The 25,314-nt window shown below is 42.9% G+C and overlaps 3 protein-coding genes and 2 non-coding genes across 14 annotated transcripts; 1 reads left to right on the top strand and 4 right to left on the bottom strand.

Annotated features, from left to right (window-relative positions):
* Nucleotides 1-48: 48 nt before the first annotated feature.
* On the top strand, nucleotides 49-15,213 carry SRR (serine racemase). 8 transcript variants are annotated; one of them, XM_045571002.1, is made up of 10 exons: nucleotides 81-389; nucleotides 605-653; nucleotides 2,493-2,603; nucleotides 8,598-8,769; nucleotides 11,138-11,261; nucleotides 11,444-11,547; nucleotides 13,644-13,763; nucleotides 13,896-13,970; nucleotides 14,430-14,639; nucleotides 14,954-15,213. In XM_045571002.1, the coding sequence occupies exons 3-10, from the start codon at nucleotides 2,587-2,589 to the stop codon at nucleotides 15,167-15,169; spliced, it is 1,038 nt and encodes a 345-aa protein (XP_045426958.1). In that variant the 5' UTR covers nucleotides 81-389; nucleotides 605-653; nucleotides 2,493-2,586; the 3' UTR covers nucleotides 15,170-15,213. The 8 variants fall into 8 exon arrangements, with proteins under 8 accessions (XP_036264426.1, XP_045426963.1, XP_045426960.1 ...); XM_045571004.1 differs by lacking the exon at nucleotides 605-653 and having other exon boundaries at nucleotides 57-168; nucleotides 2,363-2,603; XM_045571003.1 differs by lacking the exon at nucleotides 605-653.
* Nucleotides 9,008-9,360, bottom strand: LOC118702526 (reactive oxygen species modulator 1-like). The gene has a single exon (XM_036408538.1). The coding sequence runs from the start codon at nucleotides 9,319-9,321 to the stop codon at nucleotides 9,088-9,090; it is 234 nt and encodes a 77-aa protein (XP_036264431.1). The 5' UTR covers nucleotides 9,322-9,360; the 3' UTR covers nucleotides 9,008-9,087.
* On the bottom strand, nucleotides 14,006-25,212 carry TSR1 (TSR1 ribosome maturation factor). Of its 3 annotated transcripts, XM_036408523.2 has the most exons (15): nucleotides 24,559-25,208; nucleotides 24,274-24,377; nucleotides 23,590-23,809; nucleotides 23,342-23,476; nucleotides 22,579-23,000; nucleotides 21,712-21,871; nucleotides 21,141-21,298; nucleotides 20,234-20,430; nucleotides 19,428-19,590; nucleotides 18,980-19,090; nucleotides 18,137-18,269; nucleotides 16,767-16,883; nucleotides 15,970-16,110; nucleotides 15,794-15,868; nucleotides 14,006-15,701 (listed from the first exon to the last, which is right to left on the bottom strand). In XM_036408523.2, the coding sequence occupies exons 1-15, from the start codon at nucleotides 24,653-24,655 to the stop codon at nucleotides 15,523-15,525; spliced, it is 2,412 nt and encodes an 803-aa protein (XP_036264416.1). In that variant the 5' UTR covers nucleotides 24,656-25,208; the 3' UTR covers nucleotides 14,006-15,522. The 3 variants fall into 3 exon arrangements, with proteins under 3 accessions (XP_036264416.1, XP_036264417.1, XP_036264420.1); XM_036408524.2 differs by lacking the exon at nucleotides 16,767-16,883 and having other exon boundaries at nucleotides 24,559-25,212; XM_036408527.2 differs by lacking the exon at nucleotides 24,274-24,377 and having other exon boundaries at nucleotides 24,559-25,204.
* LOC118702628 lies at nucleotides 17,913-18,005 on the bottom strand. The gene has a single exon (XR_004982789.1). It is a non-coding gene; the product is annotated as a small nucleolar RNA SNORD91 family (small nucleolar RNA).
* On the bottom strand, nucleotides 18,756-18,847 carry LOC118702629. The gene has a single exon (XR_004982790.1). It is a non-coding gene; the product is annotated as a small nucleolar RNA SNORD91 family (small nucleolar RNA).
* Nucleotides 25,213-25,314: the final 102 nt, after the last annotated feature.

Below are 25,314 nucleotides of genomic sequence, written 5' to 3'. Positions count from 1 at the left end.
CTCCCCGAACGACGGTGGCCGCGCTGGGAGCAAAAGCGCCAAACGGACGCTTCGCCGCCGGAGAGACGGAGCGCGAGCCGGGGCGTGGGAGGCTGGCGCCGCGCATGCGCAGAGGTGTGGCCGGGGAAGGTGCGCGGAGGCCGGAGTCGGAGGCGCGGCCCCTGTGAGGTGAGGTGAGGCGAGGCGAGGCCAGGCCCGCTGGCGGGCGGTGGCGGCGGCAGCTGCTGTCGCTGCTGTGGTGGCCATCGAGGACACTGGTGCTGGTCTGGGGCTGGGGTTGACAAGAGACACCGCAGGATCCGGCCTCCTCCGCTCATCTTAGGCCAGGGTCTCCCACCGCAGGCCCGGACTAGTGCCCCAGGCCTCTGTTTTGGGACCTTACAAATCTTGTAGGAGTAATTATTATTTTTCCCACTTTCTTCTCCTCCTCTTCCTCCTCCTCCATACCCCTCCCCGCTCCAAAGATGAAGAAACTGAGTCCTCGGGAACTGTAGTTCCCGGGGTGACACAGTCATAAGTAACCAGAGTATCAAAGTCTTTTTCTCTTTTATGGCAAAGTGCATCCCCCAAGCCAGCCTCCTGACTGTTTATTTTTAAATGACAGTGCAGTTGGCTCTTGTTGAGGAAGGGGTTGTGTGGAAGTAAATCAGGAGGTATTGATACGTCGGTTTGGGAAATTTCCTTATCATTGTGGATTCTTGGGAAAATTAACTTCCCTGGTTCACAGCTAGCAAGTGCAGCGGCAGTGGCGGGAGCCTCTCCCGCCTCCATGGCAGTGCTAAGGGTGTCCGACTGACATCGCCCGAGGGCTCCTGGACTGCAAGAGGGCGCAGGCCAGGCTGGGGGACCCTCTCCCCCAAGTGCATGCATTTCGTGCACCCAGTCTCTAGTGTAAGTAATAAAACAACAAAGCAAATTTGGACAGTGGGGGAGAGAGAAATTCAGTTCTGAAAACAAAAATTGTACAGGTCATCATTGCTGAGCACAGAGTAGTAAAATGAGTAATGAATAGCCAAAAATTTAAAAATTCTAATTACTTGGGATTTTTTAAAAATCACCAATTTTGGCCAGGACCGGTTTGGCTCAGTGGATAGAGCGTCAGTCTACGGACTGAAAGGTCCCGGGTTCCAGTCAAAGGCATGTACCTTGGTTTCGGGCACATCCCAAGTGGGGGGTGTGCAAGAGGCAGCTGGTCGGTGTTTCTCTCTCATCGACGTTTCTAACCCTCTGTCCTCAATTCCTCTCTGTAAAATCAATTTTAAAAAATATATTAAAAATTTTTGAATAACTCCTGGGTCAAAAAAATAAAACTAATATCATTGATTCTTTAAAAATTAAGATTTCTGTAAGTGGAGAAGGGTATAGAAGCAATAAGTGGTAATGAACAGATACTTGACTGGGATGGTATACATATTCTACCGGGTACAGATTATGTGCTGTAGAATTGTGCACCTGAAACCTGTATAATTTTGTTTAACAAGTCTCGCTATAAATTCAATAAATTCAATAAAACAGAAAAAAGTTAATGAAAATATTGCAAGCAAAACCGATGGTATATTATTAAACCAATACTCAGGGAAATTTATAACCCCTGCTTTTATTATTAATTTTTAAAGAATAGAAATTAAAAGGAAAATAGAAGAATAAAGATAAAATCAGAAATTAATAAGGAAAAAATAACAGTACTTGATTAAAAACATAGAGGATCTCATTCTTTAGAAAAAATGGACACATTTATGGGAAAAAAAGAAAAGAAATCTAAAGAACATCCTGTTGGATGTCTCATACGTAATTCAAACTTAGCTCATCAAATCACTGATTTTCTCTAAAATACTTGTTTCTTCATCAGTTTTATATGTTAATAAATTATACCGCCTAAGTCAAACCCCTGGAGTTGTCTGTGTCTCCCTCACTCCCCACATTCAAACCAATATCAGGATATGTCTCTTCTATCTCTGTGTGGACATCTATGGAATTCACCGCCTCAACATTCTCTCCTTTTCTCTTGAAAACTCCCTCACTCTCAGAAGTATGTTCTCTTTGTCCTTTTGTTTCTCTTTCCTTTTTTTCTCCTTACTCCCTTCATTTGCTCCTATTTTTCCCACAGGTACAGAAATTTAAGGCAATCATACTATTTGGTTCTTGTTACCATCAAGGCCTTATCTTTTCCCTGTTCTAATTACTACTCATGTTCCTACCCTCCCCACTTAAGTCATTGCTCTAATGTGTTTACAATATGTACTTGGATATATCTATGTCTTTTAATAATATATAGTGTCTTATGTATGTATATGTTTTAAATGTACATAATTGACATTGTGTTATAGAAATCATTCTGTTTCTTTTTCACGTTTCTGTAAAGACTTCTGATGCATAATATTGTCTTAAATGCCCTCACACCCTTGGCCACTGGTCCTGGGCCAAGATGGATCAATCAGAGTCCCTACCCAGAATTTTTTTAACTGAAACTGAGAAAGAAAATTCCTGTCCAGTGTGGGAGCCATAAAATTTAAAACACAGGAGCTGTCAGCAACCACGCATCCTGCCAGGTGGAACTGGTCTGCGACAAAAAAGGATGAAACTAACATGCAAAAGCAACAGAGGTGAGAAACACAGAGTCCTAGAAAGTCTCAAATCCCTGGTTTTAATTGTTCCTGAAGGTCCATCTCCTTACCTGTCCCATATTTTAACTCTTCAACTCCATGAGCCACATAACTCTCATCACCTCCATCTTGTGTCCAGTTCAAATTGGGGTTCTATTACTTGCAGACTAACTATTTATCACTAATTATAATCTTCAAAATGTAACTATTTTTCTGTTTTTTAAAATTGTGGTAAAATACACATAAGATAAATGTTATCATCATAGCCATTTTTAAATATACAGTCCAGTAGTGTTAAGTACATTCACATTGTTGTACAATCAATCTCCAGAATTATTTTCATTTTGCAAAATTGAAACTATATTCATTAAACAGCTTCCCTTCCCTTTCCCCCAGCCTCCGGCAACCACCATTCTATTCTCTATGAATTTATCTGCTCTAGGTACCTCACATAGTGTAATAATAAGTATTTGTCTTTTTGTCTGGCTTATTTTACTCAGTATAATATCCCCAGGATTCATTCATATTGTAACATGAATAGTAATCCATTCCATTGGCATAGATCAGATTTTGTTTGTCTGTCAGTAGATACTTGGGTTGCTTCTACTTTTGGCTATTGTGAATAATGCTGCTATAAATAATAATAATAATAATAACAGCAACAATAATAATGCTATGAACAGGTATTTGAGACTCTCTTTCAGTTCTTTTGGGTATATATCCAGAAGTGAAATTGCTAGCTCATTTGGTGATTCTATGTTTAATTTTTTACATACTACCATACTGTTTTCCATAGTAACTAAACCAGTACATTTCCATCTACAGTGTACAAGGGCTCCAGTTTCTCCTCGTCCCTGCCAACATTTGTTTGTATGTGTATGTGTTTAATAATTGTCATTCTAGCCCTACCTGGTTTGGCTCAGTGAATAGAGCGTCGGCCTGCGGACTGAAAAGTCCCAGGTTCAATTTCTGTCAAGGGCCCATGCCCATGTTGCAGCTGGATCTCCAGAAGGGAGTGTGCAGGAGGCAGCCCAATGGTTCTTTTTCATCATTGATGTTCCTATCTCTCTTTCCCTCCCTTTCTCTTTGAAATTAATAAAAAATGTATTAAAAATAATAATATTTGTCATTCTAATATATGTAAGATGGTATCTCCTTGTAGTTTTAATTTGTATTTCTCTAATGATTAGTAATGTTGATCATCTTTTCATGTGCTTGTTACAAGTCCATTTGTATATCTTCTTTGGAAACATGTCTGCTCAAATTCCTCACCCATTTTTTGTTATCAGGTTTGGTTTTCCAAAATGTGATTTTTTTTTTTTTTAAATATATTTTATTGATTTTGTACAGAGAGGAAGGGAGAGAGATAGAGAGTTAGAAACATTGATGAGAGAGAGTCATCGATCAGCTGCCTCTTGCACACCCCCCACTGGGGATATGCCCTCAACCAAGGTATTGTACATGCCCTTGACCGGAATCGAACCCAGGACCCTTCAGTCCCCAAGCCAATGCTCTATCCATTGAGCCAAACCGGTCTTGGCTAAAATGTGATTTTTTTTAAATAATCAAGTGATTATTTTTTTCTGCCTCCACTTTCACCATCCAAGTCCCTATTGTCTTTCATGTGGAAAACTTTAATACTATTTAACTGAATCCCCTGTTTTCTACTCTTCTCTTTTTTTCATTCACCATAATGTGCTTTTCTGAAAATATTAATTTTAACATGTCACTTACCAGTTCAAAAATTTCCAATGGCATTCCATTGCTCTTAAGTAACATATCCATGAATCATGGTCCCTAATGATCCTAGGGGTGTCGAACTCAATCAGAGAAGGGGCCAAAATCTAAAATCCAGCCTAAATCGAGGGCCGAATGGTTTACTGAACAGTCATAAACTGTCATTGTGATGGAAACGCAGCGGAGTGCAGTGATGACAGCGCGGTGTGGGCCACATTGCAAGGCCTGGCGGGACGGATTTGGCCCGCGGGCCTTGTGTTTGACACATGTGATTCTAGACCCTGCCAACTTCACTCTCATCTCTTACACTAACTACTCTTTGATCACTATTTTCATAATCATTGGCCTCCTTTTAGTTCCTAGAATATGACAGCCACCTCTCCTCCCTAAAGTCTTCACACATGTTTTTTCCTCTACTTGAAACACTTTTTTCCCTACTCTGCCCATCTTATGGGTCAACTTAAAATTTCACTTCTCCATAGAGAACCTTACTTGATATAAATAAAGCCCAACATCATAGTATCCTATCATAACTCACTTCCCTAATATCACCTATTACTAAATGTAAATAAATATCTATTTTGGGATTACTTTTGCTCATCTCTCCACAATATTGTAAGTTTTATGAGAGCAGAGACAAGTCTGTTTTTCTAACTCAAAATCTCCAGACCAAATACATAGAAGGTTCTCAATATTTCATAAATGAACGAATAAATGAATACCAGATATGAAGAATTCCTAGATATATTAATATGTACAACTTCATACTAATTTTGTATGACTTTGCAAATAAAACGTTACTGAAATTAATTCAGGAGGAGTTGGAAAATCTACATTAAAAGAATAATTATGAAGTCACTGAGAAAGTTACCAGAGGGATATTTGTGAGTTAAAGACAAATTATCTTTATTTGCAGAAAGCGTGATTATTTAGAGAATGAACTAGAAAACTATTAGCTCTAATAAGATACTCTAGTCCTAACTGGTTTGGGTCAGTGGAAAGAGCGTTGGCCTGTGGTCTGAAGAGTCCCGGGTTCGATTCCGGTCAAGGGTACATGCCCGGGTTGCGGGCTTGATCTTTAATTATAGGGCATGCAGGAGGCAACCCATCAATGATTTTCTCTCATCATTAATGTTTCTATCTCCCTCTCTGAAATCAATAAAATAAAAATATGTATTTTTTAAAAGATACTCTAGTAAAGTTTCCTATTACGTTTTCATATACATTATCAGTAAGTGATTTAAAAATCTAAGGAAAGCCAAGACCGATTTGGCTTAGTGGATAAAGCGTCGGCATGCGGACTGAAAGGTTCTGGGTTCGATTCCGATCAAGGGCATGTACCTTGGTTGCGGGCACATCCCCAGTAGGGGTTGTGTAAGAGGCAGCTGGTCGATGTTTCTCTCTCATTGATGTTTCTAACTCTATCCCTCTCAATTCCTCTCTGTGTAAAATCAATAAAATATATTTTTTTTAAAAATCTAAGGAAATACCTTATCTCAAAAAATGTATTCTACTTAGGCACAGATTTAATCATATCTGGATAGGACACCAGTAAACTATAAAAACTTTACTGAGAAACCTAAAATGAAAACACTTTACTAAATTGAAAGACACAGGTGTTTATGGATAGGAAGACTCTATTCTTAAATGTCATATGCCCCCAATTCATTGTTCATTTGACAGTGGTATTTCTGACAACCTTGATAAAAGGTTTCTAAAGTCTCTTTGAAAGAATTATTTGTGAGGAAAGCTAATAAATTTTAGAAAGAGTAATCAGGGAAGAACATAATATAATGAACAACTGGAAAATGAATTGACAGTCTCATAAATAGAACAAAATATGAAGTCCAGAAAAGCTCTAAGCACTAATAGAAGTTTAATTTTGATAAACATAACATTTCAGAAGAAAAAGATGATCCAGTCAGTAAATTGGTGTGTTCAAGACTCATGAAAGAATAAGTGGCCAATAAATATACAGAAAAAATGTTCAATCACTTTTAAGAAAAAGTTAATTCAAACTACTAGATATTTCATTAATTGAATAGATAAAATGATATGTCAAAGGTGAAGAAAAATGGACATTCCTTAGAAACTACTGTGAGAGAATTAAATGGTATAATCTACAACTCTTTGGAGATGAATTTGGCAAGGTATATCAAATGTCTTAGAAGTGTTCATGCCTTTTGATGCAAATAACGGTGGAATCTACTCAAAGCATGTATGGAGACACACAAAGATCTTGTAACAAGGCTATTATTACTAGAGGCCCAATGCACAAAATTCGTGCACAGGTGCCATCCCTAGGCCTGGCCAGCGATTGAAGAGCGAGCATCTGGTATGGAAGGGCAGGTCCCAGCTGACCTCTGCGCCCTGGGCAGCACCTGGGCCCCCAGGGCCCCGCACATCCCCTTCCGCCTGAGTCACAGCACCCGAGTCCCCCTGTGGAGATGCAGTGAGCACAGCCTGAGGCTGCAGGCCAAGGCACAGCGTGGGCCTTTATGGCGCCCAGTGGCCCTGCACGGAAGCCGGGCAGGCAGCTTGCTCTCTCCTGGCTTGCCTTGCAGACCGCTCCTGCATGAACCCATGAGCCCAACCGGCCCCTGCAGCCCCAGGGCTGCAGCCCAGCTCACCTGGAAGAGGCTGTGCAAGTGTGGAGTGGGCTCTTTGCTGGTGCCTGGCACCTGAGTGCAGGGTTTTCCAGCGCGAGCACTGGCGTCCTGGGGAAGGGTAGCTGAGGGAGCGAGAGTGAGCTCAGCGGACACCCAGCATTCTCATCGCACCTCTGTCCCCAGGTAGCCAGTGAGAGGTCGAAGCCCCTCCCCCTTTCCCTCCCCCCTCTACCCCGGTGCTGTGGGAGATTGGTCGCTGCCAGCCACTCCCAGTTCCCCGTCCCAGCCCCTAGCCCGGCTCCTTCAGTGCTTCAGAGCCAGCGGCAGGGGCAGGACAGTTGGGGGGCTAGGGGGTAGATAATCAGGTCCCACCCGCCCCAGCCTTGGCCTGTGTCGCCTGCTCACCTGCTCCACCATCCCGCCACAGTCCCACTCTCATCAGGGTCCATTGGGGCCAGCAGCACCTCCACTGCTGCCCACTGCCAGTGCAGAGAGAGAGAAACATCGGTGTGAGAGAGACATATTGATTGGTTGCCTTCTGCACACAAGCCCCAGAACAGGGACAGGAGTGAAACTGCAACCCAGGTCTGAACCCTTGACCAGGAATCCAACTCCCAACCCTTCAGTGTGTACGCTGGCTCTCTAAACACTTAGCAACACCAGCCAGAGCTTTTTATGTATTTATTTTCAATGCTCACCCAAGTATATGTTTTTTATTGATTTTAGAGAGAAAGGAAGGGAATGAGAGAGAAACATCAAAGTGATGCTGCCTTTCCTGACCAGGGACTGAACCCATAACCTAGGTATGTGCTGACAGGGAATTGAACCTGCACTTTGTGTGTGTGTGTGTGTGTGTGTGTGTGTGTGTGTGTACAGAACATCCAAACCTAGCCACACCAGATGGGCTCTTTATTTTTTAAAAATATATATTTTAGAGCAGCTTAAAGTTCTTAGCAAAATTGATCCAAAGGCAGGTTTTCCATAAAACCCCTGAACCCCCCATATGCATAGCCCATTATCAACATCCCTCACAAGAAAGGTATCCTATATAATAAAAGTGTAATATGCAAATCAGTGGGACGGGTCAGTGGGGGTTGGGGCAGGTAAGCAGGTGCTGCCAGGCCAGCCAAGGCACATGCCAGTAGGCAGAGGGAGGGGACAGCGATGGGGTGGGGGGAGCAATAGGGGCTGGCACCATCCCCTGATTGCCCGCCTTGTCACCTCCCACAGAGGGAGGCCACAGGCAGTAGCACAGGTGGGGCAATTTGGGGCAGGGCCACCCAGCACCGTGCACAGACCTGCTGGGGTTGCCTTCTACCGAGGGAGGCCACCGGTGGCTGTGGCACAATTGGGGTTGGGGCTGGCCACTCCCTGCCCACACCATCCCTATTGGCCACCAGTCACCTCCCATAGAGGGAGGCCAGACTGTGGCTTAGGCCTGCTCCCCCTGGGGATCGGTCCCAAGGTGTCAGTTGGACATCCCGAGGACCTCCAGACTGCAAGAGGGCACAGGCCAGGCTAAGCCTCCCGCCCCCCAGAGCATGAATTTTCGTGCACCGGGCCTCTAGTATTGGTGACAATTGAAACTACATTAACTCTTTACCACCTTGACGTTTGCTTTTACCCCTTTTTTATTCCTGGATTTCAGAACAATGTGTGCTCAGTACTGCATCTCCTTTGCTGATGTTGAAAAAGCTCATATCAACATTCGAGATTTTATCCACCTCACACCAGTGCTAACAAGCTCCATTTTGAATCAAGTAACAGGGCGCAATCTTTACTTCAAATGTGAACTCTTCCAGAAAACTGGATCTTTTAAGGTAACAACCCCCTTTGATAGTGTGGCATGTATCTTTTCAATCCCTTTTCACATATTAAATTTATTTAATCCTCTTGACTAAGTGAAGTAGGTAGAATTAATATCTTCTTATAGATGAAGAAAAGGTTATAGTTTTCCTTTGATCAAGTTCTAGTTACTTAGCATCAGGTGTTGACAAGCCACTTTTTTACTGTCAAAACTAGGATATGAGAATGAAAGAGGAAACTTTTTTTTTTCCCCTCAAAGTGTTTTTATTATAGTGCATGGGCTGGGGCTGATGGGATAGGGTAGATGTGAGCAACCATTGCCCCGATTAGCATCAGATGCCCATTCCGATAGCCATGAATGTGCCAAAGGTGCTGCCACTCTGCATCATGGTTTTCCCGATGCCACCCATCAGCTCCCGACCCCGCATTCCGATCCTGAGACAGGAAAAGGTGCCGAAGAGTGCCCTGGCCGCCATGCCCCTGGCACAGCCCATCACAAAGCCCATCTTCACCCGGTCAAAGCAGCTTAGCTGGGATGGTCCATAGGGACCCACGGTCACCGGCATCTCGCTCGTGGCCTCGGTCTTTTCAAAAGAGGAAACTTCTAATGATTAAATGGAGACAACAGACATCACCCTGAACTGCTGCAAGGCAAAATGGGCGAGTGGGATCACTGTATATCCAAGTTTAAGCACTCATTTTGTGTCAGCTTGCTGTTAATATCTTATTATGAATATAGAAGGTCTAAACCTAGCTCAAACCTCCTTTTTTTTTTCTTTGTTAATCCTCACCTGAGAATATCTTTCCATTGGTTTTTAGAGTGGAAAGGAGAGGGAGAGACAGAGAGCAACATCGTTGTGAGAGACACATTGGTTACCTCCTGCACCTGCCCTGATCAGGGCTGGGGAATCAAGCCTGCAACCAAGGTACATGCCCTCAACTGGTTTCAAACTGGGGGACCCTTCAGTCTGCAGGCCGATGCTCTATCAACTGAGCCAAACCAGCTAGGGCCTCATAAAATCTTTTTCTACAAAGCATGTAAGTGCCTTTCCTATGCAAAAAGATAGACTTGTGTGTGTTGATTCATTACCATACATTTCTGACCATTAGTTGAGCTTTAAGATCCTTAAGGTAAAAATCTGAAAGCTGCATTTCGTGCATACCTGACAGATGTCAGTACCTGTTAAGTGACTTTAAGAATCTACCTTTCCTTCCACCATTAACTGATATCTTTTATACTAAAACATAAAAAATTCTCACCCTAGCTGGTTGGGCTCAGTGAATAGGGTAAACCCATGAACTAAAGGGTCCTAGGTTTGATTCTGGTCAAGGTTGCAAGCTCATTCGATCCCTCATAGGGGTTGTGCAGGAGGCAGCCTATCAATGATCCTCATCATTGATGTTTTTTTTCTCTCTCTCTCCCTTCCTGTGAAATAAATACAAATATATATATTTTTAAAAATTATTTTTCCTTTTGCTTCTGCCAAGGCCTTGCCCTATGTCCAACTTGAAGGAGAAGGCAGGCTGGTCAACAAATAGGTCGATGAGAAGTGTCTTAAGACAGATATATACAAAGTGCCAAAGAGAGAATGACGTTACTAGCTTTGCCTTGGAGATCAAGGAAGTTGAACCAGATGAGATTGATCCAAATTTTATAGGATGAGTACTTTTATCCAGATCAGGGAGGGGGGTGGCGGAAAGAACTACAGGTAGAAATATGGCATGGGGTGTGACCTAACCTGGTAGGAGGGAAACTAGAAACAATTTAGGATGACTACAATGATACAGGCAGATTTGTATTTGAGAGGCTGTAACTTATTATTTTTTTTAACTAAAAAAGGCATTCAGCCCTAGCTGGTTTTGCTCAGTGAATAGTCAGCCTGCTGACTGAAGTGTCCTTGGTTCAATTCCAGTCAAAGGCTCGTATGTACTGCAGTTGCAGGCTCTCCCAGCCTGTGCCCCGGTTTGGGGCTCATGTAAGAGGCAATCAATGTTTTTTTCCTCACATCAATGTTTCTGTCTTTCCCTCTCTCTAAAAATCAATGGGAAAATTTCAAGTGAGAATTAAAAAGATAAAAAGGAAAGTCAAATAAAAAAATAACATTTGTCTTTTAAAGATCATTTTCATAATTTAGTGGAAATATTAGATGAGAATGATCCTTGAAGCAAGATCACTTGAGATTTGATAACACACAAGTTGAAAAATGAGGCCTCACTTAAGGTACTTGCAAAGAAGACACACATATTGAGGTAGAATAGATAAGATTTAATGATGGACTGGATGTGCAGTTATTAGGAAGAGGAAAGCTAGTAAAGCTCCTTGGTGTGTGTGTTTTCTTTAAGAAACTTAAATCAAATATAAATTCACTCTCTCTTTTCAAGGTTCGTGGTGCCCTTAATGCAATCAGAGGTTTGATTCCTACCACTTCTGAAAAGCCCAAAGCTGTTGTTACTCACAGCAGTGGAAATCACGGCCAGGCTCTGGCCTATGCTGCCAAATTGGAAGGTATTTATTGATTTCTCCAGGTACTGGGTAGGATTGTTAGAATAACAAAGTATCCTGACTTTCAGTGAAGTGGGTGATAGCTGTGGGAATTTCTCCAAGTCCCTATCTGATTACAAGCAACTGAACAGAAATTTCTACCCTAAACTTGCCTGATTTGTACTAACTGTGTTTCTCCATCTCAGGAATTCCTGCTTATATTGTGGTACCCAAAACTGCTCCCAACTGTAAAAAACTGGCAATACAAGCCTATGGAGCCTCTATAGTCTACAGTGAACAGAGCGATGAGGTGAGGAAGAGAGTAATGTTCAGTAACATCTTACCAGTTTTCGCTGTTAAATGAAATTTCTCTTTCTACATTATTGGGTACTTCTTCTCAGGCTCTGGTCTGTCCACGCCCCCATTAAAAAAATTTTTTTTAATTGATTTTTTACAGAAAGGAAGAGAGAGGGAGAGCCAGAAACATTGAATCATCGACCAGTTGCCTCCTGCACACCCTCCACTGGGGATGTGCTGCAACCAAGGTACATGTCCTTGACTGGAATCAAACCTGGGACCCTTCAGTCCGCAGGCCTACGCTGCATCCACTGAGCCAAACCAATCAGGACTCTTTTTTTCTTTTATAAAAAATATATTTTATTGATTTTTTTGCAGAGAGGAAGCGGGATAGAGTCAGAAACATCGATGAGAAAGAACCATCGATCAGCTGCCTCTCATACACCCCCTACTGAGGATGTGCCCGCAACCAAGGTGCATGTCCTTGACCGGAATCTTTCAGTCCATAGGCCGACGCTCTAGCCACTGACCCAAACCAGCTTCGGCCTTTTTTTCTTCTTTTTAAAAGATCTTATTTTTTAGAGGAAGGGAAAGGAAGCAAAACATTGGGTCAGCTGCCTTCTGATGTGAGCAAAACATTGGGTCAGCTGCCTTCTGAATACCCCTCCCCCTCCCCTAAAGAGTTGAGCCTGACCAGGAATTGAACCAACCACCTTCTGGTGCACAGGACAGTGCCCAACCAAGCCACACAGGCCAGGGCTCCTGTTTCCTTTTTATATATGCCTAACCTTTTATCTACTCACATTAGTTTCATAGTTTGAAATATCACCCATCTATATGCCAACTCCAGCCCTGAACTTTGCACTTAACCCAGAGTTGTATATTCAACAGCTACTCAGTATTCCTACTTGGATGTCTTAATAGGCATCTCAAACTTGCTGTCTAAAACCAAATGATCTCATTCTTCCCTATATTGCTCCTCTTCCAGACTTCCTCATCCTAATAAATGGCAAACTAGTTGTTAAACAAATGCTGGGAGTCATCTTGATAACTTTTGCACTCCACATCCAAATCTTAGGTCCAACTTTCAAAATATTCCCATAATTCACTTACTTCTTTAATTTTTTTTAAAAATATATTTTATTGATTTTATACAGAGAGGAAGGGAGAGAGATAGTTAGAAACATCGATGAGAGAGTCATCGATCAGCTGCCTCCTGCACACCCCCTGCTGGGGATGTGCCCGCAACCAAGGTACATGTCCTTGACCAGAATTGATCTTGGGACCTTTCAGTCTGCAGACCGACGCTCTACCACTGAGCCAAACCAGCTTCGGCCATAATTCACTTACTTCTAACAGTCCTACCATTACTACTGTTTCAAACCAACATCAGTTCTGATTCAGCAGCCGCCTAACTGGTGTCTCTGCTTCTACCCTTGTCCCACTAGTCTGTTTTCAGAGCAACCAGCTATCTACTTAGTATCAGCAGCCCTTTGTAAGTACCCTGTATAAATTTTTTCCATAGCATGTAGACATACTATAGTTACTTATATTCCACCCCTCCCCAACACACTCCTATATAGTAGAGCTAATATGCTAATTAGACCAAATGGCAGAACTACCAGTGGGCAGGGCTGCAAGGCAGCCTGAGCTGTGACTGGCCAAACTCCTTGCACAAATTTTGTGCTTCAGGCCTCTAGTTAGAACACTATTCCCTGGCCGAGACCGGTTTGGCTCAATGGATAGAGCGTCGGCTTGGGGACTAAAGGGACCCAGGTTCGATTCCGGTCGAGGGCATGTACCTTGGCTGTGGGCATATCCCCAGCGGGGGGTGTGCAAGAGGCAGCTGATCGATGACTCTCTCTCATTGATGTTTCTAGCTCTCTATCTCTCTCCCTTCCTCTCTGTACAAAATCAATATATTAAAAAACAAACAAACAAACAAAAAGAACACTATTCCCTGGAGCACAGGGACTGTTTTGTTTATATTCCCAGTGCCCAGAGTCTCAAAAAAGTAGATGGCAAATAAAATGTTAAATGCTTTAATCTAATTTGCTGAAAACACTATTAAATACAAATCAAGTATGCTAAAATAATGTACTCTTTCAGTCCAGAGAAAATATTACCAGAAGAATTATAGAAGAAACAGAAGGCATCATGGTACATCCCAATCAAGAACCTGCAGTGATGGCTGGGCAAGGGACAATTGCCATGGAAGTACTGAACCAGGTAAAAGCCTAGTCAGTTCTTGCTGAACTACTGGTAAATCTGATGTTTGACTGTAGAATCAACTATTTAATATGTATATTTCCAACTGGTGTTTAATAGACCTATTTATACTTTATCTTCTTTTCACTAAAGGTTCCTTTGGTAGATGCACTGGTGGTACCTGTAGGAGGAGGAGGAATGGTTGCTGGAATAGCAATTGCAGTTAAGGTGAGAAAACAACTTCTGGAAGACTACCCCACTTGAGGCATAGAGGATTTTATTTCACATCACAGTACATTGTGGTACTTGCTCAACATTCCCCCTAAATTGCTGTTCCCCTCATTACATAGCACGAGATGAAAGGCCTTCTCTGCCTCACCACCCTTTCCTTAATTTATGACTTTACAGCACGAAAGCAATTATGGTGAGTGGCACCCTATCACAGGCCTTTCCCTGAATTCCATCTCACCAATCTACTATCCAAGTCGGGGGCTACTGTTTTCTCAAGTGACCAATAGAACCAGATGTGATCTAGGCAACTGAAGGCCAGTATTAGGCATACAATTTAAAGTGCTTTAAAGTCATATTTTCATTACATCCATCAGAAAAGGCTCTGACTTGTATTGCCTATGTTACTGCAGGCATGCAGGCAGTAGCTATTGGTAAGGCATCTATTTCTCTTCCCAGGCTTTGAGACCTACTGTGAAGGTATATGCTGCTGAACCCTTGAATGCAGATGACTGCTACAAGTCCAAACTGAAAGGGGAACTGACCCCCAATCCCTGTCCTCCAGAAACCATAGCAGATGGTGTGAAATCCAGCATTGGCCTAAACACCTGGCCTGTTATAAGGGACCTTGTGGATGATGTCTTCACTGTCACAGAGGATGAGATTAAGGTGAGGCTCCAACAGGAAAGAAAACAAAAGAATGGAGCAACTTTTTAAGCAAAAGTTACTTCTCTTGCAGGTAGCAACTCATCCACTGGGGATTTGACTTGGTGACTCATGACATGGGAAGGTGCCCTAGATAACTGGGAAAACTCTCATTTAAGAAGCAGAGTTAGAATGAGGAAAAAAAAAAAAAAAAAAAAAAAGACTAGCTCTTCATTGGCAAGCATAAGTATATGTCACTTAGCTTTTAACTGTAAAGGCCCACCAACTAGGCATTTCTTCTCCCATTTCACTAATTCTTACTCCCTCTCTACCAACAGTATGCAACCCAGCTGGTATGGGAGAGGATGAAACTGCTTATTGAACCTACAGCTGCTGTTGGAGTGGCTGCTGTTCTGTCTCAGCATTTTCAAACAATTTCCCCAGAAGTAAAGAACATTTGTATTGTGCTCAGTGGTGGAAATGTAGATTTAACTTCTATCACTTGGATGAAGCAGGATGAAAGGCCAGTTCCTTATCAATCCGTTTCTTTTTAATTTATGCAGAAGGAAGAAATGTGATTTAGTGTCTCTAGACACTTGGAAATTTTGTTTCCTAGTCACTGTTAACTTCCCACATCTTACCTACTTAAACAGCTTTCAACATTCTAATGGAGGGTAGATATATCAATAAGATCTAAGGGTGTTTTTTTTTTTTTTATAAAGTAGCAATAGAAAAAACATCCATACTTAACTGAGACACCTTGTCAAGGCCAAGAAAAATCTTTTGCAAAAACGAACAGCAGGCTTATAGGCTAAAATAGATAACATAACTTTGCCCAATCACAACCTGTAGGTTCCCATCCCTAGGGTGCTAACTAGTAGCAAGGAGATAGAATCAATTGTATTCATTACTTCATGTCCATTTCTGGCAGCACTGTTGAAATCTCACTGTTCACCCAAGGTACTGGTTCTGGAACATAGGGATCGTAAGTCCATTTGGGAAAAACTCGTTTATAGAGGTTCATCAGTACTGTGTCCTGAGATTTTAGCTTCCCATCAAAACTGCACTTCATATGGCCATGAGTACCTAGAAAGAAAACACAGCAAGGTGATGGAATTAAAATAAAATTTTAGCACTGGCGATATCTAGCTAAGGTTCCAAACACCACATTCTCTTACCTAAAGGCTCCTTGATATGTCCCCTGCGGCCCCACTTCGTTCTCAGTTCCACCGGTTTAAACCACAGCACATCCTCTTAGAATGAAACACACAGAACACCAAGATATATTTACTTGCAAAATGTACACCCAACCTTCACCCCATAAAGACAATCAGATCCCACCCTTCACACCTACCTCTGTTGAAGAACATATAACGTACTACTGCCATCTTGGTAAAAATTTTGAAAGGATGACCACTCAGAACAACTCTCTTGATGACCATCCTGTCTGGATCCACTGACAAGAGATGGCCTGTAGCAATGAGGCTGTGCATTCCTAAGGGGCAAAAGCAGAGCAGCAAGTCTTTAGGTCAAAGCATTTATTGCTCCAATCCATTTAAAGACCTATGCAAGATATTCTTAGAGAAACCTTAAAATAGGGATGCACTATGTTGTCTTCCTAGCTCCATGGCAAAGATCACTAAGTGATATTCCTACTGAGCCTGTTCCTATAACCTATTCTAAATGTAGCACTTTGAACAGCTTCTACCAATTAGCTCCAGTTTGCAAGCAAAATCACACCCCATTGCCTAGCTGGTGTGGCCCAGTGGTTGAACATCAATACATGAACCAAGAGGTCACTGGTTTGATTGCCATTCAGGGCACATCCTGGGGTTGCAGGCTTGATCCCCAGTATGGGGCGTGCAAGAGGCAGCTGATCAATGATGTTTTTCTCTCATCAATTTTTCTATCTATCACTCTCCCTCTCTTAAAAAAAAAAAAATCACCATAAATGTATTTTTTTTTAAAAGAAGAAAGAAACAAACCCCCCTTGTCACCCCTACCTTAGACCCACTGTAAGGCTGAGACTGGGATATTCTGAAAACTGTCATCCCCTTCTCTATACCATTTGGCCCCCAAATCTAAATACAGAAAACCATGTTGAGTCTATTAGAGACCTGTAGGTCTGTTTACCTGGTGAACTCAACTTACCATTGCTGTTCTGTTTGAAAAGCAGCACAGATGCAGGAGGAAAAGTGATTGGGGCATATACTGTCACCACCAGGGCCACATCAGCAGTCAAGAACCTCTGAAATTTATGTTTATCCGCTGCCATAATAAAGGTTAAAAAATAAAACCCAAAATCATTTTGAGAAACCACAGGTAATCCAGGGGCCCGTGAAAAGCTGTATCACTGCAACTCTTACACCCAAGGCAACTTGTGTTTCCTCACCCCACTAGTTCTCAAAATATTTTCCTGCCCCAATACACCTCAAAGATACAGCCCAACCCTATCACAGTGATTTTTCAGAGGCAGAATTTGACCCTGGACTACATTTGGGGTTTGAAAAAGTGATTCTAATACTTATCACCCCTACCTACCTCATTCAGGAATCAGTATTTTATAGAGACTATGTCCACTAAATCAACAGTTCTTAGTCTTGAGTGAGAATTGGCAAACATTTTCTCTAAAGGACCAGATAGTAAATATTTTAGGCTTTATGACCATAGAGTCTCTAACTACTCAACTGTCACTGTAGTACAAAAATAGCCAAGACGATATATTTTTTTAAAAAGCAAAACTGTATTCCAAACAAAACATTATAAACAGTAGGACTTGGCCTAAGGGCTGTGTTTTACTGACCTCTGATCTTGGGGACTATCTGGAACTTCTTTTTTTTACCTTCAATGAAACCCTCCTCCTTTTTAAATACTGAAGTATAGGGAAGTAAAATATTTTGAAGGAAAGAAAAGTTAACCCCTCATTTAGACAGCATTGGTGGTGAGAACAGAAATTATCCAGAGCTCCCATTAATAATGCCTTTATCATCTTCCTCTGGACACTGCCAAGCTGAGTGTAAGTCACGTTCAAAAGCCCCCAACTTAGTACAAAACTTCCCACTCCTAATTTGTAGCACAATAATTTTTGACACACAAGTGTCACCACTTTACAAACTCTCATTTAGTCTCCACATCTCAGAAGCCACACATCTCTTGCTTAATCCATCTGGGGATAACCCACTAGCCTTCATCCATACTGGCAATGGCATATCAGATGCCAACGGTTCCATACTTTGATACACCATTATTATAAAGCCGCCTACTCTGACTCAAAATCTACCCTAGGACAAATACTCATGGCAGAGACCTCAGCACTACACAGAGGTAGCATCACTGGGGTGCTTCAGACAGGTTCAGACATTCTGAATAAACACATCATTGGCTTCTAAACCAGAGTACTGAAATGCCTCTAACCCAGAGACCTAGAATTTGAAACTGTGCGCTCTGTACTACCTCACCTAATGTTAGTCTCCCAAGAGACAATAGGATAGACAAGAACCCAGAGGTTCCCAACTGCTTACCTGCAGTGTGCTGGGAAAATAAAGGCGAGGCTCGAAAGCGCCTGAACCCACAGTGAAAGATCAGTTCCTCTTTAGCTTTCACAGGTTCAGTGTTGCCAGGATGCCGGCTTACCACCATATTCAGTACTGACATCTAGTGACCAAGTAAGAAAAACAGAACTTCATATCTAGAACAGCTTAACCTGGAAGAAGGCACACCAAACTAACAGGTTCAGATTCACTCTAAGAACTGACTGCTAATTTATGGTGTGGTACAGATGTGACAGATTCACCTTTTATCTTCACACCGACTGGCATTTAAACCGAACATAGGCTGGTTTTCAGAGCTTTCAACTACTCATCTATACTATTATAGTTGACATTCCAGTGTCTAAAATGCAAGAACTCAACATCTGCCACATGCGCAGTGACTTCAAGCCACTCACTCACCACACACCTCAAAATCACACTCATGTAAGCCCCTTTCTTCCTCAACACTTCCTCACACTGACCAAAGGCCAGAGCTCTCACATTCATTCCAACCTTATAACTACTGCCTCCAAGAAGAAAGATCTACATCTTGGCATAAACCCTTTTTATTTTCAAGGCTGGTTAAAATCTGATCTAACAAATATACTTATCTCAGAGAAGTCTCAGACCACACAGGTTGCATCATTATGATGCTTCAGACAGGTTCAGACATGTTGGGTTACACCATCATTGACTTCTCTATCACCTCAGTCTAATCCTAAAGGCATATTTTTTTCACATCCCAATGAGCAAAATGTCAGCGATAAAATGTTAAGACTGCCAGAAAAAAATTGGTCAGAAAATTTCACAACTCCCATTTCCCATAAGACTAACCTTCTGTTCATGAGGCAGTAAAGAAAACGCAGCCAACGGAGCTCCACGCTTGAAGTGCTCAACCACAGAGACAGGCACTTCAGAGACATGAAGTGTGACGTACCAGCCAACCTGCCAGATAAAGCAGAAAACAGCCACCCAATTAGCCTTAAGGCCTCATTAATGATGAAACATTTCTCCAAATATGTTAAAAAGTCTCATAAGGCCAACTCCTGTCCTTCAAAATTACCTTTCACAGATGCCACAACTATCCAGATTAAACTTTTCCAGTTAACATATCTGATAACCTCCTTCTCCCAATATCACTCTTATCAGTGACTCAGTGGCTCCTCTAATTCAGCTATGAGCAGCACAAAACTAAATAAGGTATCTTGTCAAGAGGAGTAAAGGAGGAGGCCCTTCGGCAAACAGAAGCAAACTGTAGGGGTGAAAAAAGGAAGGAAGATACCTCAGCTCCTTCAACGTCTTTTTCCTTGATTTCTTTAAAGACGCGTTTCCTGGTATTGGTAAAGTTCTGAAACTGAAAGATCCGAGCATAATCTTGAGGAAGGTTTTCCTTAGGATCCCATGGAGATGTCCGGAAGCTCTTGAGGCCTCTGTATTTCTGAAATCTAGAATATAGGAGATTTTAAATAAATTAATAGTGTAATTTATATGGTGCTACTCTTTCACTTAAGTCAATAATATGGCTAAGGCTCTAACTTAAAGAACTCTTATCACTATTTCTTCAAGACAACCTAATAGCCCAAGTCAAGACCACACTCTAAAATAGTTAACAAATATTTCAGAACCAAACCCAAGTTTCTTACTGACAAAGGAGACAAAGTATTTATAGTGGCTCCCAGATGCCTATCAGGGAGTGACATCTGAGGAACATGGTCCTTGATAAAAACTTAACTTCTCTAATATCCAACAAACTCCATAAATTTTCAGACTAATCCCCATGCTTTTATTCTTGTGGTTCTACCTAAACTCCCCCAAATCTCCAAACATTCTATATATTCAGTATTAGTTCACATAGGAAGCCTTGTTAATTAATCTTATTAAAATACTGTTAAACAATAGTCTATACCACACAGTCTAGAACTTGGTAATATATTAGTTTCCTGTATGGATGTCTTATCTTCCCACATAGAATGTTAGCCTTTCAGGAGCAGAACAATGTTTTTCTCCTTTTGTGTCACACTGACAACTCTGAGCCACATAAATTTAAAATAAAAAATGTATTAATTGATTTTGAAGTTGTTGACTAACCGAATTCTAGCAGCCACATCACGGGGGGTATCTACTTCATCTGGAAACATCTCTTCCAGTCTTTCTTGTTTATATTTTTCTAGCATCATTTCCTCAGCCTCTTCATCCACTTTCTCATCATATAGATCATCTCGCACAGATTCTCCAATAGTCATAGTTTCACATTCCTCCTCCTCTTCCTCTTCACTACTCTCGTCCTGTGGAATAAAGGACTGTAGTTTCAGAAGAAACCCACACCTATCTTTACCCTAAAAGCCATTAAGCTAAGAATAAAATACTGTTATTAGACACCTAGTCCAAACCATATCAATTTGGAGGGACTCAAGTTATAAAACAAGTCTCATTCCAGGCAACTACAGTCATTCTTAAAAAACTGACCACAGGCCCTGGAAGGGTAACTCAGTTGGTTAGAGCATTGTCTTGATGCATACATCAAGGCTATGGGTTTGATCTCAGTTAGGGCACATACAAGAATCAACCAATGAATGCATAAATAAGTGGAACAGCAGCCCTGGCCAGTTTTCTCAGTGGTTAGAGCGTAACATGCAGACTGAAGGGTCACAGGTTTGATTCCTAGTCAAGGACACATACTGGCTTTAAAGCTTCCATCCCATTCCCTGGTTGGGATGCAATCAATGATGTGTCTCTCTCATGTCCATGTCTGTCTGTCTGTCTGTCTCTTTCTCTCCCCTTCCCTCCTACTGTATCTGACAAATCAATGGGAAAAATGTCCTCAGGCCCTGACTGGCTTGGCTCAGTGGATGGAGCATCGGCCTGTGGACTGAAGGGTCCTGGGTTCAATTCCACATGTCCAAAATAAAACTGACAACATATCTAAGGACAGGATTGCACTTTGCTTTGCCGTTGGGGCTGTACACAGAAGTGATCTAAGGGACTATTTTCTTACCGGAGACTCCTCTGCCATAAAATCCTCATTTTCTACATCATCATCTTCATCTTCTTCCCCATCACTTTCACCATCCTCATCCAAAATCCATTCAGCTTGGTAGCTGGATGTTCCTTTAGGAACCTTCTTTACCACCTTGGACCTTTCCTTCAACAAGTCTGTAAAAGCCCAAATGAGTTAAGTAAATTTTATACCTCCTTTTCCCTATTACTTTGGGTATTCTTGCCTAGGAAAGACACCAGATATTATTGACACCACCAAAATCCCTAGCAGACAAAATAAGCAAAACAGACTAATACTTCCAAATTTAATTCAGCTGCCTCAAAACTAGCAACACTTAAACTTGCAATGAATCCAAAGTTGTTTTCATTACAGTAAGTGATTTTGAGAAATGAGGCAGAGTTGTGTCCAATGTTTGCTTAAGCAAACAGAAAGCATTTCGGGATGAGAAGAGGCAACCCTCTAAGTAAATCCTCATCCCACTCTACCTCATAGGTCTTGACTGTGAGCAGCTAGACAAAATCCACAATTCTAGGCCAGATGAATTACAAACAAGCTTGCCATTACCAACCATTTGCCTCCCTCAGTTCCTCCTCAGTGGGCCAGGTTTGCTCCCCCTCCATTGGATCAGGTATCACCTCTGTTTGCAAAGATTCTTGTCTATCAGGGTCTGCCTTCATTAGGACCTTAAGGTCTTCCTCCATATCAGTAACAGAATCTGTAGCACAAATCTAAAAACCAAAAAAGGTAATGGTCAGTCAAATATTAACCAGAAAGATAAAAAATAACATGTAGAAGATGAATGAAATAAATTGAAACAGAAAGTCAAAATGTGTCAAGTGTTTTCAAATGGTTCTGTTTCCTAGCATTTTAAGTCTATACTTCTGTTTTCAGAATCTGGCCTCACTATCTTGTTGTTACATACTTTGTTCTGGTTTCTTCAGAGTTCAAAGAAACCCTTTGAGCCATCATTATGCTAGGTTTATATTGTCTCTATAGTCTAGGATATTCTTTCATCTCTCTAAAACTTGTAAATCACATTCTTCCTATTCAACACCTAGCTGATGTTTGATATCTCTGTGAAGCTTACTAGTCAACTTTCTCAACCCCCACAGCAGCTCTGCACCTCAATCACACTTCCCCAATTTATTCCACAGGTGTTTGCCTTTTTTTCCTCCCCTGATCTAATTGTCTGAGACTACATCTTGTGTCTCCTATAAACCCAAAGCAAGCTGCTGCGTAAGGCACCTGGAGTGCTGGATCAATATGTAACATAGCAACATATTTGTAATTGACTAGTGCCTTACTCTGAACTAGCAGTCACCCACAGAGACTAGGGTTTTTGGAATGCAGACTGCCTTCTCTGAAGATAGTTTCCATCTTACACCAGCTTATACATGAAGCAACAATACATACTCTTTAAGAACATCAATCTTACCTCCATGGCCATGCCCGAGTCCTTTTGGGATTTGATCACTTTAGGGTTTAAAGGGAAAGGATCCATAGGAGCATCTATCTGTTTCATCTGGAAGTCACCGTGTCCAATGATATGCAGCAAGCTATTTACATTCATAGTTTGTCCACGAACATAGCCTGAAATTTTCAAGGTCCCCACCAAGTTATTCTCTTCATTAGGCACAAAGTCAGCATGATGAGCAAAGAGATAGGCTCGATCTCGAAAGGCAAGATGCCGCTGCTTCTGGTTAGCCAACTGCCTGAGCAGCATCCCTGCCTCCTGTTGCGTGTCTAACAAAAGGAGCTTGTCATCAGGAAAGCGCTTCTCCACTACTTTACTTAGCTTCTTTCTGGCATCTATTTGTTTCTTCGGTGGGAGGCCAGAAATCCCCTGGATAGCAAGTGCTACAAGCAAAAGAGAAAAGAAGGGTTTAGTGACTTCTTGCTTCCCTGCATGAAAATTCCCCAAGCAAGTTCACACAAAAAAGCTAACAGTTGTGAGCACAGAGATCACCGGGAAGCACAACACTCAGCTACCTTAAAGAAATTACAGAGTAAAACCAAGCTTTACACTCTTCTTCCTCTGGGCAAAGGGCAGTCCAGAAATAAAAAGGCACCTTGCACAAAATATTGAATGTAAACTGTAATTGAAAAAAAAAATTTAAGGCACAATGATGCATGCTATAGGTGCACACTAAGTGATAATTCACTTCCTTCATGGCCTCCAATATTTCCAAGTCACTTACTATAGGTGGGAAGGCCCTGGGCAAAAAGGCAGGAGAGGCAGTAATCCCCGGTGCTGTCCCAGCCTTCCAGTGGATCAAGGAGGAACAGGATGCTATCAGCCACTTTGGCCAAATCTAGCACAGTGTGCAGATCTCCTGGAGACAGAAGACAAAGTCAGCAGGAAGAAGTGGTTGGCATCAGCACTTAATACTAAAAGAAATATTATCACTACTCATATATACTGATAGAAAATATTGTATACTCTAACCTGGCTTTGCAGATGTGAAAAACCACCGATGTTTCAAACCGGGGCATAACAGCATAAAGCTGTGGTTGCTTCCCCATTCATTCAAGCACACTGTTCCAGCGTCCCTATCCTGAAGCAGCCGAAGGGCCTCTGGTAGGGAAATCCTGTCGTGCAGAGGCACCACCAGGACCTGATGAGGAGGGCCATCTTTACTGCCCAGCTGTCTCTTCTCTGCCAGAACCTGAAAACAGAAAGGACCAGAGAACATCTGTGTTTCAGCACTTCCATTATTGCCCTTCCAACGTAGGGATGTCCTACCCCCATCATCAATTCTCTTGTAAAAAGCCACGTGTCAATTATAGGGGTGGGCAGGAGCTCAGACCAAAGCAAAGGATGCTCTAGCATGAATCTAAACTAGCACAACTAACATGAGCTCCAAGGTTATTCACCATCTCCGGCTTTCCCAGGGTCACATTTCTAGTTGGAGGCAGGGGGCCAGATCACGGTCCCTCAGAGAGCTGGAGGGCCGGACTATATGAACTACTAATTCCTACTGTTACACCTCGGCTGCGCTCACTGCCCAAAAAACCTGGCGGGCCGGATCAGATTCCTCTGCGGGCCGCGTGGCCCGCGGGCCATAGTTTGAAGACCCCTGGCCTAGAAGAACTGTGAAGCCACACCATCTCCAATCCCTCCTCCTCTCACCGCCTCTTTCTTTTGCTTCCGAAGCTGGCTGGCGCGATGCCTCTGGTCTACTCTGCTGAGCTCCTTTCTCACCTTCTTGCTTAGGCTTTTCGGTGCTAGCCTGCCTGGAGGGAGATCGTAAAGGGGACCAGAATAAGGTCAAGAAAGGGGACCTCTTTCCGCCCACCTTAGGGTATTACGCTGGGTGCAGGCCGGAGGTAGGAGTTGAGACTGGGCATGGAGAAAAGCAGTTAAATCAACTAATCTCTTCTTTCCCCCCCCCCGCCCCCCAGCCTACATTCTCACCCTTGCCGTCCCGCTGCGCAGATCCCCGACCCCGGTGCCGTCCGCCTTTATGAGCTTTATTCTGTTGCTTGAGCGGACCTGAGCGATGGGCGGCCATGCTGCCGCTTCACGTGTATCAGGCCAGCACTACTTCCGGCCCGGAACGAGTGCTTCCGGTCCCTCCCTCAGGGGCGTGTCCTCCCCGTGGCGGGGCGGGGTTCTCCTTGTCCTCTCGCGAGGGTCCTCCCCGCCGCTCCCGCGTCTTCACAAAACCACCCGTAAACTTTTCCCACGGCCGTCTGCCTTCGGGGGCTTTCAAACACCGAATGTAGACGCTAAGTTTGCGCTTTTACGTCCAGAGGGCTGTTTTGCTCTCCTATATTCCGTTTTGCTCTGTCAAGTTGCATCACTTAGGAAGATCTGAATGGAGGCGTCTCTCCATCGCTGCGGAAGAGGGCAGAGCCCCTCCTCACACCCCGTTTTTCCCACGCCGCTCCGCACTTCGCAGCAGCCTGTGCGCTGTTATCACTTCGAGCAACGTTTTGCGGCCCTCCTTCCCCTGGTGCTGCTGACGGCAAACAGCGTGGAACGCGCTTCTTTAACTCACGGGCTCTGTGCCGTTCCCGCGGGTCCCAGTGACCCCAACCCGCGCCCCCACCTCCCCCATAGCTGCAAGAAGGGCCGGACTGAGCGCGACGACCCCTACGACGCCTGGTCGGCCTCTTTCAGCTCCTGTTTCCTGCACAACCACTCCTACCCGCCCACCCGCCGAGGGCA

The sequence above is a fragment of the Pipistrellus kuhlii genome, unplaced genomic scaffold (assembly GCF_014108245.1).
Source record: "Pipistrellus kuhlii isolate mPipKuh1 unplaced genomic scaffold, mPipKuh1.p scaffold_m20_p_39, whole genome shotgun sequence".
Classification (NCBI taxonomy): Eukaryota; Metazoa; Chordata; class Mammalia; order Chiroptera; family Vespertilionidae; genus Pipistrellus; species Pipistrellus kuhlii.
This window is presented reverse-complemented; position numbering and strand designations above follow the sequence as displayed.

Bases quoted from the DNA above. Each gene is read 5' to 3' on its own strand.
- TSR1 (XM_036408523.2), bottom strand. From the start codon at position 24,655: ATGGCCGCCCATCGCTCAGGTCCGCTCAAGCAACAGAATAAAGCTCAT. The intron at 23,810-24,273 runs GTGAGAGGAGGA...TTCTGTTTTCAG, and splicing joins GGAAGCAAAAGAAAGAGGCG to GTTCTGGCAGAGAAGAGACA. The intron at 16,884-18,136 runs GTAAGCAGTTGG...TTATTATGGCAG, and splicing joins ATTTTCCCAGCACACTGCAG to CGGATAAACATAAATTTCAG.
- SRR (XM_045571004.1), top strand. The intron at 11,262-11,443 runs GTATTTATTGAT...TCTCCATCTCAG, and splicing joins CTATGCTGCCAAATTGGAAG to GAATTCCTGCTTATATTGTG. The intron at 13,764-13,895 runs GTAAAAGCCTAG...TTTTCACTAAAG, and splicing joins CCATGGAAGTACTGAACCAG to GTTCCTTTGGTAGATGCACT.
- LOC118702526 (XM_036408538.1), bottom strand. From the start codon at position 9,321: ATGCCGGTGACCGTGGGTCCCTATGGACCATCCCAGCTAAGCTGCTTT.